Raw genomic sequence first — 17218 nt, 5'->3', positions numbered from 1 at the left:
TCTTGTTGCCTTTCTGGGTTCAAGCAATCCTCCTGCTTCAGCCTCCCCAGTAGCTGGGACTACAGGTGTGTGACAACACATCTGGCTAATTTTTGCATTTTCAGTAGAGATGGGGTTTCACCATGTTGGCCAGGCTGGTCTCGCACTCCTGACCTCAAGTGACCCACCCGCCTCGGTCTCCTAAAGTGTTGGAATTACAGGCATCAGCCACTGCACCTGGCCGGTTTTGTCAGTTTTTATTAGAAAAATCTGTACTTTTCCATGCCCATGCTTTCTGCATTTTTGGAACTGATAAATATGCACAGAGGCCAAACCTACATTTAAATTATCTTTAATGTTAAAATTTAATTAACCATGTACATAAGTGTGCAATTGCTGCTTTCTCACAGAAGTGTCTAGGGTTCATTCAACAGATCATAGAAACGAGGTCTGGCCTTTAACAGACAAATGACAGAAGAGCTATACTAAGTTATACAAGAATTTTCAAAACACTGTCATGTAGTTTACTATAGCTCAAGTTATGCTTGTATCATTATAACATAGGTTCGAGTTCTTTCTTCAGTCATCAGAGGTTGAAGAGCAACTGCCAACTCTTCCAAAATCTGTTGTAAAAAAAATTTAAGTAACTGTGATATACATTTCTGCAAATAAGATATTCCAGTGCTTACATAAATCCTGAGTTTTTAATATTAAATATGCACTACTTACAGTTCTGACACAATTTTATTTAAAAACACGGCTAGTTATCAAGTTCACTTTCTTCATCAGAAAAAATGCCGTAATAACTGTTTTCAGACTCCTTGGTAGCCTAGAAGAAAAAGTGTAGTTCACTGACAAACCTCCACTTTATATCTCACGTTTTAAACAGGGTTAATCAAATGTTAAAAGGAAACAGCTTATAATATTCAAAGGATGCTGGTTATTTATTTCAAAGAGAAAAAAACTGTAATCAATACATGGAACTCCAAATATCCACTTAAATTTTTTAATGCCAGATTTCAGTGAAGACAATTTTAGCAGGTCCAACAGTCATGGACTTTGCTTGAATAAAATGGCTTGAAGAATTTCTTAAGATCAAGATGGAGCAAAGACGGAAAAAGGTGGGTAGTCTTATATCATGAAACATTATATTTTTTCAGCAGGTAGTGACCCATTTGTTATCAGAAGTAGTCTACATAACGTGGTTTCCACTGAAGAGATAAAATGGTTGGTGATATGACCTCATCAAGTTAGAGGAAACATAGCTATGTTTGAAATATACACTCTTTACTCAACAAATAGTTCAACAGTCCCTACTCCCTAAAATGTCGTATGTTAATGCTGAGGAAGAAGTAAAAAATGTATAATCTCTTCCATATTCCTGTGACATGAGCAAATGCATGAATTAAAAAAAGGTAATACAAAAGTTGTGCAACTGCCATGGAAGGGCAACTCACTCGGACATGTAGCCAAAGATGGAGACTGACGTCGACTTAGCTGGCAAAAGGTTTCAATTGGTCAAAAAAAGGAAAAAAAAAAATTAAAAGCATTGTGAGGGAAGAGCAAAACATAAGAGCAACGGTGAGTTACTTCAGGGAAGGCTGTCAACCTGGAGAGGCGGGACCAAAGACAGAGGCGGCAAAACAAGCCTAAGAGGGTGTCATGTAAAGGGGAGAGTCTCTGAATATCTAAGAACTGAGACATGGGTACCACTGACAGACTGGGAGGAGGGAAGGGCTAGGAAGCATTTTAGGAAGGGAAGGGTTTTAGGAAGATAGTATTACTGATCAATGAAGGATGGCTCAGAATAGAAGAGAGAACTCAGAGAAGAGTTTAATAGTATGGGCAAGGAAGAATGAGGTCTTAAACTAGCGCAGCCTCAGTGGGAATTTAAAGAAAGACATTTAAGGACCATTGCGGAGGTGAAACTTGCCTCGTGATAGCTGGATGGGAAGGATAATGGACTCAGAGGATTCCAAGATGATAGCAAAGTTCCTACCCTAAGTGGTAACATGTAGCATTAATGTTGACAGGAAAACTTTTCTAGTCTCATGTTCATACCAATTAATAAATGGTTTCTGAGGAACATTGTAGCAACATGTCCTTTACTTGTGACTTCTATTTAAATAACTGTATAGATCATCCTCAAGTTGCTTGAAAATTTTATTTTCAAACTCTTTTCTCAGTTTACTTACCACATCTCAGTGTAGAAGAGTGACATATGACCATGTATTTTCATGAGGTTATTAAAAAGAATACCTTACTTCCCTAAAAATAATTGCATTGTTTCCTAAATTATATACATCTACATGAAGAAGAGGTCATTATCCGATGACAATTTGCTAATGTGCTGTACCGCAGCAGATAATTCGCAATTCACAACGTGTTAATAATCTGCTGGCTTTCCCATTCTGTTATACATCTGAACCATCTCTTATGATTGCAAATTGTCATGTAAAACCATTACTAGTCACTGATAATTTTGAAAGTGAATATGCCATAAACACTCCTGTATTACCGCAGGAAACAAAAGAGACACTCAGTAGTTACACTTGCCTACTTCCTATTTAACTAAAACTCTTGAAACAACACAAGTATAAAAGACATCCAGAAAGGATTTATGGACTTCCTGCCTTTCACCATAGATTTGTTATTGATGTTCTGAAAACTGAAATAAAACCTTCATTAAAACCCATTTATGCCTAGTGTTCCATTATTGGTAAGCTAAGCTTTCGGGAATCATGTATATCCTACTGCTCAAGGTCATCACCAAGATTTTTCACACACACGAAATTTGCAGCCTCCAGCATAAATAGGCGAATGTGGTCATAAAGTGTCAGTTTTATATACAAGATGTATATTTCCAGGTAAAATTTCCAATTTACCTTTTCCTATTCTAAATAACTCCCACAAAACTATTCATTAATCCTAAAAATACATTTACTAGTTACGTTAAATTTGGAACAATACATTCAAAGTGAAAATGGTAAGTAATTTAAAATGTATAACCACAATATCTTTCCATACATTCAGAAACAAGCAGACTTTCTTCTATTATGCACGCGTTGAATTTTATAATGTATCATGTTACCAAATAGAACAGACCTTTAGGAATTGCTTATGTAGCCGCTTCATCTCTTTTAGCTTCTTTATCCTAACACTTCTATATTCTTGCCACCTCTTCTGTTGTCGTTGAAATGTTTTCTAGAAGCACAAAACAAAGTAGTGATAAAAATTGGGTAAATTTTAATACCTACAAAACATAATTCTGTGTTAGCTTTAAAGGGATACTCTTTAAATCTAAACTTATTAACACTTTCTTTTAAACATTTATGACCAATTTAAAAAAATTGTGTTCACCACTCATATGCTAAAATGATATAATAACCTTTTTCATCAGTCACTGAGTAAAGAATTTTCTTTCTTATACATATTCAACACATATGTCTTAATTCTTGATTTCAAATGAAGAGTGTTTGATGACTCTTACTATAATTTGTTGACCACAGGTAAGATCTATACAGAAGTTAAGAAACATTCTTTCTTACTAAGATTTTAAACGTACTAAATCTTGGTCATTTCAGTATGCACATAAATAGATGAAACTTCCAATAATGATTGGCTTTCTGAACCTCGATCTAATACCCAACTACAGTGTTCTCTCCTCTACGTGGCCCTCACTCGCACAGTCATCCCCTAGATTTTGTCATTCCCAATGACTTTAACAGGTACGTGATATTAAGAATAGCAATAATAAAGAGTAACCATGGGTCAGATTATATCCTAAAAATTTAAATAAACCCTTTAATTCTCCAAAGGACTCTGAGGTAAGTACTCTTACCGTGTCTCCTTTCATAGATAAGGAAACTGAGGCACAGAGATACTTTGCCTATGGTTTCTGAGCTAGCAATGGTCAAACTGGAGTTGGATCCCAAGCAATGTGGTTCCAGAGTCCCACCCCTTGACCACTGCACTCAGTTGTTTCGCCATCTTCCCAACATACAGCCACTACCTCCCTGCCATTGTGGGTCACTTTTTTCAGTACTACAGCTCAGGAGTCTGTTGGGACCTGACACCCATTGAATGGAACACTTTTCACTGACCAATGCCCCACCCCCATGTGCTCAGGTTACTCAGTCCCAGCTGAAATTCCACAGCCAGTCATCACAACCCCATCCCTGTGTCTATGCCCTGTCCAACTCTCCCTCTATCAATGTGCTCGGCTACACCCCAACCCAGGAAATTCCAACCCTATAGCTGCTCTTGCACAAGTATGCCAATCGGGGTCATTTTAACTTCTTAATCCTATGATGCTGACCTCAATTGGACCCCTAATGCTGCGTGACAATTATATTTCCCTAGTCCAGCAGTCCACTAACGGGTCCCCCTCTCTGGGTTTATGTTCTCTTCCTTCTTTTCTGGATTTCTGTATGAATTATTCCTATCTGAGACATTAATACAACAGGTTAATCACAAAGCTAAGCCTGATACCAACAATTATATCTCCTTCTTCTCCTTCTTCTTCTTCTTCTTCTTCTTCTTCTTCTTCTTCTTCTTCTTCTGCTTCTTCTTCTGCTTCTGCTTCTGCTTCTGCTTCTTCTCCTTCTGCTTCTTTTTCTTCTTCTTCTTCTTCTTCTTCTTCTTCTCCTTCTGCTTCTTTTTCTTCTTCTTCTTCTTCTTCTTCTTCTTCTTCTTCTTCTTCTTCTTCTTCTGCTTCTGCTTCTGCTTCTGCTTCTGCTTCTGCTTCTGCTTCTTCTGCTTCTGCTTCTTCTGCTTCTGCTTCTTCTTCTTCTTCTGCTTCTTCTACTTCTGCTTCTGCTTCTGCTTCTTCTGCTTCTGCTTCTTCTGCTTCTTCTGCTTCTGCTTCTTCTTCTGCTTCTGCTTCTTCTTCTGCTTCTTCTTCTGCTTCTGCTTCTTCTTCTGCTTCTGCTTCTTCTTCTGCTTCTTCTTCTGCTTCTGCTGCTTCTTCTGCTTCTTCTTCTGCTTCTGCTGCTTTTTCTCCTTCTTCTGCTGCTGGTTCTGCTTCTGCTTCTGTTTCTTCTTCATCATGATCTTGCTGCTCGTCTGTGATGTATTCTTCAAGGACATGCAGCAACTTCAGAGTATGTCTATAATCACGTTTCCGCCTGTAACACATAATAAGTAATACTATCATATGTTATAGAGAGATGAAAAATTAATCCTTTTCAAGTCAAAACTGATGATATAATTTATACTATAAAGAAGCAAGGGAGTAATAGCAGCTGAAATCTTGTTTTTGGGAAAAGGTGAAATGAGTTGCTCTCATTCTGAAAGGATTCTTTCCTTCCTGACTACTAGAGCAGCTATCTCACATTCTTTACATGCTGAAGACAAAGGAGGATTTACTGAACTATAAATTTCCTAGAAACATTCAGTTTCTCTAAGAGCAGTTTACTTTTCATTTCCTCTTACTAAATAACATATGGGTTCTCATAAGTAGGTTCAAGAATATTATAGCCATTCATCCTGTAAGATTTCCCAAAAGACATACTTCACTTAACTATTTCTCCACTTTGGCACAACAGTGATTTTCTAAAAGGAATAGTGAAAACAATTTAACTAAAATAGATAACTTATTTACAATATAAGGTTATCCCTTTCTACATAACTGAATATCATTAAGGATCTCCAGACTAAACGTTGAAGACATGTATCTTATATTTAGCTACAGTAGGTCTAAAAATGGATAAAAATTAATTTCACAAGAAGACTAATTTTTATCTAGAAGGCAAAAAGAGGTCATCTTCATTGACTTTTAGGTAATATCTCTCAATTCTGTTAAATTGAGGCCATAAAACTAAAGAAACTTACCTGCTTAGGGAACAGTCAAGTAAAATATGTTGTTCACTAGAGATGCCAATATGTACAGGATAGTTTTGAAATTATTTGTGCCAGCAAATACAAAGAAAAGATATAAACATCATTATGCAAACAGCCAACAACCATACCTTTTTAGTTGTTTTTTTATCAAAGCACGTTCAATTCTGTTCGTTATTTTCCTGTAAGCTGCTTTGTCCATTTCAATAACTTGTTTCCTTTTACCAAGATCCTCTCTAATGTCAGCTAGATAGTAAATGAAAGTGCACTAAACGTTAATGCTGAAAAGTAGTTTCTTTGCATATATTGAAATCAGTATGGGACATGATGTTTCAGCAATATCTAAAGGACATTTAAATTGTAAAATGCAAAGATCATTTCAAAAAGCAAGATTTACTCACTTATTTTCTGTAAAACATTTCAAGTATTAATATTAGTATTCCGATTCCAATTGTTATAACTGCAAATCACTTAACTGATGGATGATGAAGAAAAGCAAATAATTAAAACAGTTTCTATTTTTTAAATGTGCAGAAAGGGTTACAAACACAGACTCTATTTTCCAAATTTATAAAATGTCCTACAATTCAAAGGACATTTCCACGAAATACTGTCACAATTCATCATGTAAATCACAAAAAAGTATCTTATTTAATAAGACCATCAAAAGGGTAGAAATAATACACAATAAGAAAAGTATTTTTAAGCAAATTAACTGTATTTTGATAAAAGAAGCAACATCTGTAGGTATAAAAATTTAGGTTTAAGATAGTCAATTTAAGCCTATCCTTATAATAAAGCCACTCTTGACCTATGATCGGTCATGTTCGAAGATGGCCGCTTAGGAGCAGCTTAGGATTGCAGCTCCCAGTGAAAGCACAGAGGGTGAGTGGATACCACATTTCCAGACGGATTTTTATTGCCCACAGACCAGGAGAATCCCAGGCGGAGGAGCCCCACAGGTCGCCAGCAAGGCTGTTTTGGCCTGTGTGGCTGTTTTGGCCGGCGCGGCTGTTTTGCCAGTGCCCTGGCGCGGTGGTTCTCTGTAAAAAACACACTGGTCTGGGTCTGGTGAGTGGAGGTCTGGGAAGCCACAGTCGCCCATTCATCTGATTGAAAAAGGGGACTGAAACAGGGAGCCAGGCCAGGAGATTCCCAGGCATAAAAAAAAAAGCGCCATGAATCTCAGAGCCGCTGTTTCAGCCAGCTCAGAGGGTCGCCACATGGGAAAGCACACAGATCTGGGCGCCTTTTCAGCAGGCGAGAGAGTCGACCGTTCAACTAAAAGAAAAAAAAAAGGCTCTGACACAGGGAGCCAGGTGATCAGGCTTGGTTGGTCCCACCCCCTGACACACAAAAAAAACAAAAACCAGCAATTGGAAACGCTCTGGGTTGAGAGCTTCATAGCAAGCACAGCTGAACCTGGGACGGTCCAGCTCTGTGGGGGAGGGGCGTCCACCATTACCGAGGCACTCCACCACTACGGAGGCAGTCCACCATTGCTGAGGCAGCCTGCCGTTGCCGAGGCAACCCGCCATTACAGAGAGAGTCCGTCATTACAGAGGTGGGCCACCATTGCCGAGGCAGTTCTAACTACACCCATATAAACAAGACTGCAGGGAAGTTCACACGGCAACTGGGTGGAGCCCACAGCAACTCAACAAAGCCTCTGCAGGCAGACAGTGACTAGCCTGCCTCCTTGCTCGGCAGGGCAGCCCTGAAAAAAAGGCAGCAGCATAACGGAAATTCCTAAATAAAGCCCTAACACCCCAGGACAGAGCACCTGGGGACAAAAAAGGGGTTTATGAGTTCTGCTGCAGCAGACTTAAACGTACCTGCCCAGCAGCTCTGAATGAACAACAGAGCTCACAGCTCAGCACTTGAGCTACTATAAAGGACAGACTGTCTCCTCAAGCAGCTCCCTGACCCCTGTATATCCAAGGAGAGCTCAGACTGACATTTGGCAGGTATCCTTCTGGGACAAAGCAGAAGAAGAAACAGGTAGCAACCTTTACTGTTCTGCAGCTGCTGCAGGTGATCCCCAGACAAGCAGGACCTGGAGTGGACCTCAGCAGTCCTACAGCAGAGAGGCCAGACAGTTAAAAGGAAAACTAAGAAACAGAAATAACTTCATCAACAACAAACAGAATGTCCACTCAGAGACCCAATCAGAAAGTCAGCAACTACAAAGACAACAGGTGGATAAATCCACAAAGATGGGAAGAAACCAGCACAAAAAGGATGAAAACAACCGAAAAAGAACACCTCTCCTCCTACAAGGGATCACAACTCCTCACCAGCAAGGGCACAAGACTGGATGGAGAATGAGTGTGATGAAATGACACAATCAGCCTTCAGAAAGTGGGTAATAAGAAACTTCCGTGAGCTAAAAGAACATGTTCTAACCCAATGCAAAGAAACTAAGAACTTTGAAAAAAGATTTGACGAAATGCTAACGAGAATGGACAACTTAGAGAGGAATATAAGTGAATTGATGGAGCTGAAAAACACAACATGAGAACTTGATGAAGCATGCACAAGTTTCAACAGCCGAATTGACCAAGCAGAAGAAAGGATATCAGAGGTCGAAGATCAACTCAATGAAATAAAATGAGAAGCCACGATTATAGAAAACAGGGTAAAAAGGAATGAACAAAGTCAACAAGAAATATGGGACTATGTGAAAAGACCTAATCTACGTTTGATAGGTGTACCTGAATGAGACGAAGAGAATGAATCCAAGCTGGAAAATAATCTTCAGGATATTAGCCAGGAAAACTTCCCCAACCTAGCAAGGCAGGCCAATATTCAAGTACAGGAAATACAGAGAACACCACAAAGATATTCCTCAAGAAGAGCAAACCCAAGGGACATAATCATCAGATTCACCAGAGTTGAAATGAAGGAGAAAATGCTAAGGGCAGCCAGAGAGAAAGAAAATTACCCACAAAGGGAAGCCCATCAGACTCACAGCATATCTCTCAGGAGAAACTCTACAAGCCAGAAGAGCGTGGGGGCCAATATTCAACATCCTTAAAGAAAAGAACTTTCAACGAGAATATCATATCCAGCCAAACTAAGTTTCATAAGGGAAGGAAAAATAAAATCCTTTGCAAACAAGCAAGTACTCAGAGAATTCATCACCACCAGGCCTGCTTTAGAAGAGCTCCTGAAAGAGGCACTACACATAGAAAAGAACAACCAATACCAGCCACTCCAAATACATACCAGATGGTAAAGAGCATCAACACAATGAAGAATCTCCATCAACTAATGGGCAAAACAGCCGGCTAGCATTGAAATGGCAGTATCAAATTCACACATGACAATATTAACCCTAAATGTAAATGGACTAAAAGCCCCAATCAAAAGACACAGACTAGCAAATTGGATAAAAAGCCAAAACCCATTGGTGTGCTGTATCCAGGAAACACATCTCACATGCAAGGATACACAAAGGCTCAAAATAAAGGGATGGAGGAAGATTTACCAAGCAAATGGAGAGCAAAAAAAAAGCAGGAGTAGCAATTCTCATCTCTGATAAAATAGACTTTAAAGCAACAAAGATCAAAAGAGACAAAGAAGGACATTACATAATGGTAAAAGGATCAATGCAACAAGAAGAGCTAACGATCCTAAATATATATGCACCGAATACAGGAGCACCCAGATACAAAAGGCAAGTTCTTAATGACTTACAAAGAGATGTAGACTCCCACACAATAATAGTGGGAGACTTTAACAGCCCATTGTCAATATTAGACAGATCAACCAGACAGAAAATTAACAAGGATATCCAGGACTTGATCTCAGACCTGGAACAAGGAAACCTAATAGACATTTACAGAACTCTCCACCCCAAATCCACAGAATATACATTCTTCTCAGCATCACATCACACCTACTCTAAAACTGACCACATAATTGGAAGTAAATCACTCCTCAGCAAATGCAAAAGAACGGAAACCATAACACACAGTCTCTCAGACCACAGTGCAATCAAGTTAGAACTCAGAATTCAGAAACCAACCCAGAACTGCACAGCTTCATGGAAACTGAACAACTTTCTCTTGAATGTTGACTGGTAAACAATGAAATGAAGGCAGAAATAAAGATGTTCTTCAAAACCAACGAGAATGAAGACACTACATACCAGAATCTCTGGGACACATTTAAAGCAGTCTCTAGAGGAAAATATATAGCAATAAGTGCCCACATGAGAAGCAAGGAGAGATCTAAAATTGACACCCTATCATCGAAATTGAAAGAGCTAGAGGAGCAAGATCAAAAAAACTCAAAACCTAGCAGAAGACAAGAAATAACTAAGATCAGAGCAGAACTGAAGAAGACACACAAAAAACCCTTCAAAAAATCAATAAATCCAGGAGCTGGTTTTTTGAAAAGATCAACAAAATAGACAGACCACTAGCCAGATTAATAAAAAAGAAAAGAGAGAATAACCAAATAGATGCAATAAAAAATGATAAAGGGGATATCACCACAGATTCCACAGAAATTCAAACCATCATCAGAAATTATTATAAACAACTCTATGCACATAAACTAGAAAACCTGGAAGAAATGGATAAATTCCTGGACAGTTGCCTCCTCCCAAGCCTAAACCAGGAAGAAGTCGAAACCCTGAATAGACCAATAACAAGGTCTGAAGTCGAGGCAGCAATTAAGAGCCTACCACCCAAAAAAAGCCCAGGACCAGATGGGTTCACAGCCAAATTCTACCAGACATACAAAGAGGAGCTGGTACCATTTCTTCTGAAACTATTCCAAATAATCCAAAAAGAGGGAATCCTTCCCAAATCATTTTATGAGACCAACATCATCCTGATACCAAAACCTGGCAGAGACTCAAAAAGAAAAGAATACTACAGGCCAATATCCATGATAAACATAGATGCAAAAATCTTCAATAAAATACTGGCAAGCCGATTGCAATAGCACATTAGAAAGCTTATCCACCATGATCAAGTAGGATTCATCCCGGGGATGCAAGGCTGGTTCAACATACGCAAGTCTATAAACATAATTCACCACATAAACAGAACCAAAGACAAAAACCACATGATTATCTCAATTGATGCAGAGATGGCCTTTGACAAAATTCAACAGCCCTTTATGCTAAAAACCCTCAATTATCTAGGCATTGACGGAACATATCTCAAAATAATAAAAGCTATTTACAACAAACCAACAGCCAATATCATACTGAATGGGCAAAAACTGGAAGCATTCCCTTTGAAATCTGGCACTAGACAAGGATGCTCTCTCTCACCACTCCTATTCAATATAGTACTGGAAGTTCTAGCCAGAGCAATTAGGCAAGAAAAAGAAATAAAGGGTATTCAAATAGGAAAGGAGGAAGTCAACTTGTCTCTATTTGCAGAGGACATGATTGTATATCTAGGAGACCCCAGAGTCTCAGCCCAAAATCTCCTGAAACTGATAAGCAACTTCAGCAAAGTCTCAGGATACAAAATCAATGTGCAAAAATCACAAGCATTCCTATACACCAATAACAAAGACTTAAAGATAGCCAAATCAAGAACGAACTGCCATTCACAATTGCTACAAAGAGAATAAAATACCTAGGAATACAACTAACAAGGAATGTAAAGGACCTCTTCAAGGAGAACTACAAACCACAGCTCAACGAAATAAGAGAGGACACAAGGAGATGGAGAAACATTCCATGTTCATGGTTAGGAAGAATCAATATCGTGAAAATGGCCATACTGCCCAAAGTAATTTACAGATTCAATGCTATCCCCATCAAGCTACCAATGACCTTCTTCACAGAACTGGAAAAAAACACCTTAAACTTCATATGGAACCAAAAGTGAGCCCGCATAGCCAAGTCAATTCTAAGCAAAAAGAACAAGGCGGGTGGCATCATACTACGGGACTTCAAACTATACTACAAGGCTACAGTAATCAAAACAGCATGGTACTGGTACCAAAACAGAGATATAGACCAATGGAACAGAACAGAGACCTCGGAGGCAACACAACATATCTACAACCATCCGATCTTTGACAAACCTGACAAAAACAAGCAATGGGGAAAGGATTCCCTGTTTAATAAGTGGTGTTGGGAAAACTGGCTAGCCATATGCAGAAAGCAGAAACTGGACCCCTTCCTGACACCTTACACTAAAATTAACTCCAGATGGATTAAAGACTTCAACATAAGACCTAACACCATAAAAACCCTAGAAGAAACTCTAGGCAAAACCATTCAGGACATAGGCGTAGGCAAGGACTTCATGACGAAAACACCAAAAGCATTGGCAACAAAAGCCAAAATAGACAAATGGGACCTAATCAAACTCCACAGCTTCTGCACAGCAAAAGAAATAGTCATTAGAGTGAGTCGGCAACCAACAGAATGGGAAAAAATTTTTGCATCTTACCCATCTGACAAAGGGCTGATAACCAGAATTTACAAAGAACTAAAACAGATTTACAAGAAAAAAACAAACAAGCCCATTCAGAAGTGGGCGAAGGATATGAACAGATACTTTACAAAAGAAGATATACATGAGGCCAGCAAACATATGAAAAAATGCTCATCATCACTGGTCATTAGAGAAATGCAAATCAAAACTACTTTGAGATACCATCTCATGCCAGTTAGAGTGGCGATCATCAAAAAATCTGGAGATAACAGATGCTGGAGAGGATGTGGAGAAATAGGAACACTTTTACACTGTTGGTGGGAGTGTAAATTAGTTCAACCATTGTGAAAGACAGTATGGCGATTTCTCAAGGACCTAGAAATAGAAATTCCATTTGACCCAGCAATCCCATTACTGGGTATATATCCAAAGGATTATAAATCATTCTACTATAAGGACACATGCACATGAATGTTCATTGCAGCACTGTTTACAATAGCAAAGACCTGGAACCAACCCAAATGCCCACCGATGATAGACTGGACAGGGAAAATGTGGCACATATACACCATGGAATATAATGCAGCCATCAAAAACGATGAGTTCGTGTCCCTTGTAGGGACATGGATGAACCTGGAAACCATCATTCTCAGCAAACTGACACAAGAACACAAAATCAAACACCGCATGTTCTCACTCATAGGCGAGTGTTGAACAATGAGAACACATGGACACAGGGAGGGGAGCACTAAACGCTGGGGTCTGTTGGGGGGAAATAGGGGAGGGACAGCAGGGGGTGGGGAGTTGGGGAGAGATAGCATGGGGAGAAATGCCACATATAGGTGAAGGGGAGGAAGGCAGCAAATCACACTGCCACATATGCAACTATGCAACAATCTTGCATGTTCTTCACATGTACCCCAAAACCTAAAATGCAATAAAAAAAATAATAAAATACAAAAAAAAAAATGTAGGTTTAAGTAAAGAAATACATTCAAAATGACTTTTGAAATATTTTCTGGGAGGTTTTCATATGATATTTTTATCCATAGTGCTGTGTTTCAGGAACATGTAATACTACAAGGAATGCTTTCCTAAACTTGGTTTCACATCAGAGATCTACCATCAATTGCTAAGAATAGTTTTCAGCAATCATAAAAGATCTGCACCATAGTACAAATATTTTTTACATCCAGTCTCCATCTATAATGCTCAGTTAGGCAGCTCACAAAACCAGCAGTTAGTCACCAAGCAGAGCAAAGCTTTCCAAATATACTGCTTGAATGAATTATCACTATAGAAGAGCTGAAAACTGAATTAAGCTTTTTAAAAATAAGAGTATTGTCTCCATCATCTCTACAGAAGTTTTCTCAAACTTGTTTTGAAAATGTGGTCTGATAACAGTCAGTGCAACTAATATTTCATATGACAATACAAAATTTATGCGTTTTTGGATCTAATTACGTGTTTCTCACTGGGTAGAAAAGTTGTCTTTCCTTTTCCACTACAGAGTTTATTACTGGAATAATAATAGAAAATCATCATTTTAGAGAATTTGATTTTCTCTGGTACATCAGAAAGCTGTGACAATAGAATAGCTGAATTAGGAAGAAGAAAAACTCATATTAAAAACTCTGAGCACATAGGGACAGGAAGAGGGGAACAACAGGCACCTGGGACTACTTGAAGGTGGAGGGTAGGAGGAGGGTGAGGATGAAAACCACCCATCAGGTACTATGCTTATATCTTGAGTGACAAAACCCTGTGATATGCAGTTTATTTATATAACAAAACTGCACATGTACCCCCAAACCTAAAATAAAGCTAAAAGAACTGATATATGACTTAATCTGCGTATGCTAAAAGGAACAAATCGAGCTGTTTCTCCTCCAGTGTCCTCTAATATCCCCTAAACAATTAAATTTCCACGTGTATGAAAGAAAAGCCATCCCTCTTGCTTCATCATTGTTAGAAGTATTCTCACATTCCACATCCACAATCAAAAGGTAAGAAAAATTTATCAAACACATTATGTTAAATACTTATGTTAAATGCTATATATGAGAAGGCATGTAAGACACTAATTCACATAACCCACTGTAACAGCTGTATGATTGAAAATAACTTTCAAAAACTATGAATAACTCCTAAAGCGTACCTGCAATATCTTCTAGCTTCTTGGTATCAACCCTGTAAAAAAAGTTACAACAAAATGTTAACATAGGACTACACAAAATGACGTGTTTGTTGGGAAAAAAAGTCTTATGTGAAATGTTCTGCATAGAATAGAACAGTGATGACATGATCCAAAGCTGACTTTTCCTAAAAGACTCTATGCGACAGGAAACAGTGATAACACTTTACCCCTTGTATTTATGTGTTTTATCAAAAAGTTCTCCTTCCCCAGGCCCAGCAGTTACATCTTCCTCCCCTGTAAAAGGATTTCTTTCCTCACGTTCATCGCTTATTGGATCATTTCCTGCATTAAAATAAAAAAGACAAATTTTTAGAGGAAGACGCTGTTGTGGACGTTTTTCACGGAGAAATGTACTATTTGCGGACTTTTTTGGCTCTCTGCCAATTAAAGCTTTAAAGCAGAGCTATACATGGAATCACCGGCTCCTGACCATTTTATGGAGACATTTTTGGAATCCCTTCGGGTTCAAGTCCCAGTAAACTACACACTACAGGTCAGACCCCTTGGACGTCAGGACCGCAGCCACGCAGAAGAGCTGGTCTGAGATCATCTTTAACCCTGTTATGAGGGGAAGCCTCCCACTGGAAGCCTAAGGGCCTCGAGCCTGCTTTGAAAACCTGGGGCCTGTTAGCACTTGCACGGTGGACTCCAAAGCCACGAAGGGCCGGGGGACCTCGGGCTGCCCATGTGACCCCCGCGCAGAAAGCAGACAGACTGTCCTCGGGTGTGCGCCTTCTTCCGGGTCCCCTTGGGCTGTGTAATTTACCTGCATGCTCGTTGTCCTGGGCGGCCATAACTTGAGCCTCCAACTGGGCCTTGGCAGCCGTCCTCCTGCGCTTCCTGCTGACGGGTGCCATGGCTGACCGTCCTGGGAAGCTAGAGGCGACCCCTGAACCTGGTGAGCGCAAAGACAACTAAGGAAGCTAAGGAAAGGAGGCGTCGGAAAGGAAAGCCATTGGGATCTCGGGTTCAAGATGGGTGGGGCTGGCCCTCCCCGAGTCTCCTGTGGGAGCAGGAGGGACGGAGAAGATGCCAGTGTCCCCTCCCGTCCTGGCTCGTGCAGCCTGTCCCCGGAGGTGGCTGCAGAGTTCAGAGCTGCCTCACACACCTGAACTCCACGGCCTCTGCGGGATCCTCCCCGCGCCTTTGGGACAGAGTTCAGCCTTGCCCCTGGATCCCCAAGAGACCCTGAGTGGCTGGGAGGGCCGCGGAGTGACACAGGATCTCCCCAGCCATTTCCAGAGGAATGTCAGGGGCTGCACTGCCACTCACCCTCCTGGATGCACAGGGCACCCCCAGTGACCTGAAGTGTCCTGTCCTGACAGGATGCTGGGCAGGAGGGACCCACTCAGACTGTCCCCCACAACGCCTCCGGCCCGCCCCACTCCCCCTCCACCGTGAGCCCCTCCCCCCTGCACACCTACGGAAGCCCCCAGGACACTCCCGGGTCCTGGGGGGGGTCACCCAGGTGGCTCCAGCTCCCTCCCTGCTCCAGCCCACCCCAGTCTACCCTCAGTGCCTCGCCCTGACCCGGGCCCCAGGTGAGGACGCCAGGACCATTTCCTCACAGGTCAGCCGGCGCCCAGCTCTTCACACCCTGGTTCCCAGAAGGTCTTGTGCCAGCCTTCCCACCTCCCCACCTCAAGCGCGTCGCCTGAGGGACTCCTGATATGTCTCCTTCACAGAATCTGCAGACACTGGCGCCAAGAGACTCTCTCGGAGAGAGACCCGGCCTGGCTTCCCGCACTCCTCGCTGATTGGTCAGCTCAGTGCACATGCGCATGCGGGTGACGGACTGCGTGGGGCCAACCCCTTGCTGGTGCACCTCCCCCTCTCCCTACGGACCACTCATGGTTGCTGTGGACTGAGGTGGGGGGACTCTTTGGGGCGTCTGTCCCCACAATCTTTTGGAGTCTGTGTCCCCACAATCTTTCCGCTCTTTCTCCTCAGGAGGGATGCAAGGACTCGGGATGGAGGCCAAGTTGACATGGCCTAGGACCTCGTCCCCGGGCTCATTCCAGCTACCCCTGCCCGTTTGGCTGGAATGGCCATCGCCCTGCTGGTGGAGCCCAGGCTCCCTCTCATTCCCTCTGTACTTCCAACATGCCCAGCTGCATCCTTTTAATCAATGGATGGTGCTTTTATGTTTTTTTTGTTTCTTTGTTTTTGAGATGGAGTCTCTCTCTGACGTCCAGGTTGGAACGCAGTGGCGCGATCTCGTCTCACTGCAACCTCCACCTCCCTGGTTGAAGCGATTCTCCCGCCTCAGCCTCCCAAGGAGTTGGGACTACAAGTGCCTGCCACCATGCCCAGCTAATTTTTGTATTTTTAGTAGAGACAGGGTTTCATCATGTTGGCCAGGCTGGTCTCAAGCTCCTGACGTCAAAGTGATCCACCTGCCTCAGCCTCCCAAAGTTCTGGGATTACAGGTGTGAGCCACCATGCCTGGCCCCAAAGTCATGTTTTTAAAGGCTTCAACTGTATGATGTATAGTTGTTTCCAAGAAATGATGACTAAACGGTACTGATTGAGAAACTTGTCATTTCTTTATTCAAAAAATGTCAACTGGTTTCCTGCTAGTTCTTTCCACTTAAGTTGGTCATAGAAATCCCAGGGGTGACCCCCGAGTTGTCAAAGGCCTTTCTTGTTGCAGTAAGGTTGGCCTGCTGATAGTAACAGATACACCCCACTCATGGTTATTTCAGGATCAAGTAGATCCATTGGCCATGGAGTGATGGTCTTTTCAAGTAAGGCTATATTAAGAGATAATAAAATATTTGCATACTTAATT

The 17218-nt window shown here is 41.2% G+C and overlaps 1 protein-coding gene across 1 annotated transcript; it reads right to left on the bottom strand.

Annotated features, from left to right (window-relative positions):
* Window positions 1-511: 511 nt before the first annotated feature.
* On the bottom strand, window positions 512-15663 carry FAM9A (family with sequence similarity 9 member A). The gene is made up of 10 exons (XM_064364574.1): window positions 15615-15663; window positions 15194-15322; window positions 14595-14709; window positions 14389-14420; window positions 5949-6063; window positions 5028-5105; window positions 4475-4757; window positions 3085-3183; window positions 709-808; window positions 512-602 (listed from the first exon to the last, which is right to left on the bottom strand). Exons 1-9 carry the CDS (start codon window positions 15661-15663, stop codon window positions 740-742), a joined length of 969 nt encoding a protein of 322 aa, XP_064220644.1. The 3' UTR covers window positions 512-602; window positions 709-739.
* Between the last annotated feature and the right edge of the window lie 1555 nt (window positions 15664-17218).

Source organism: Aotus nancymaae, unplaced genomic scaffold, assembly GCF_030222135.1.
Source record: "Aotus nancymaae isolate 86718 unplaced genomic scaffold, 86718_ANA_hifiasm-v0.15.2.pri h1tg000058l, whole genome shotgun sequence".
NCBI lineage: Eukaryota > Metazoa > Chordata > Mammalia > Primates > Aotidae > Aotus > Aotus nancymaae.
The sequence above is the reverse complement of the archived record's forward strand: the minus strand, read 5'-3'. Positions and strand labels throughout refer to the sequence as shown.

Coding starts and splice junctions, on each gene's coding strand:
- FAM9A (XM_064364574.1), bottom strand. CDS start 15,663: ATGGCTGGGGAGATCCTGTGTCACTCCGCGGCCCTCCCAGCCACTCAG. Junction 15,323..15,614: donor GGCCCTCCCAGCCACTCAGG/GTCTCTTGGGGA, acceptor TGCGCTCACCAG/GTTCAGGGGTCGCCTCTAGC. Junction 14,710..15,193: donor CCAGGACAACGAGCATGCAG/GTAAATTACACA, acceptor ATTTTAATGCAG/GAAATGATCCAATAAGCGAT.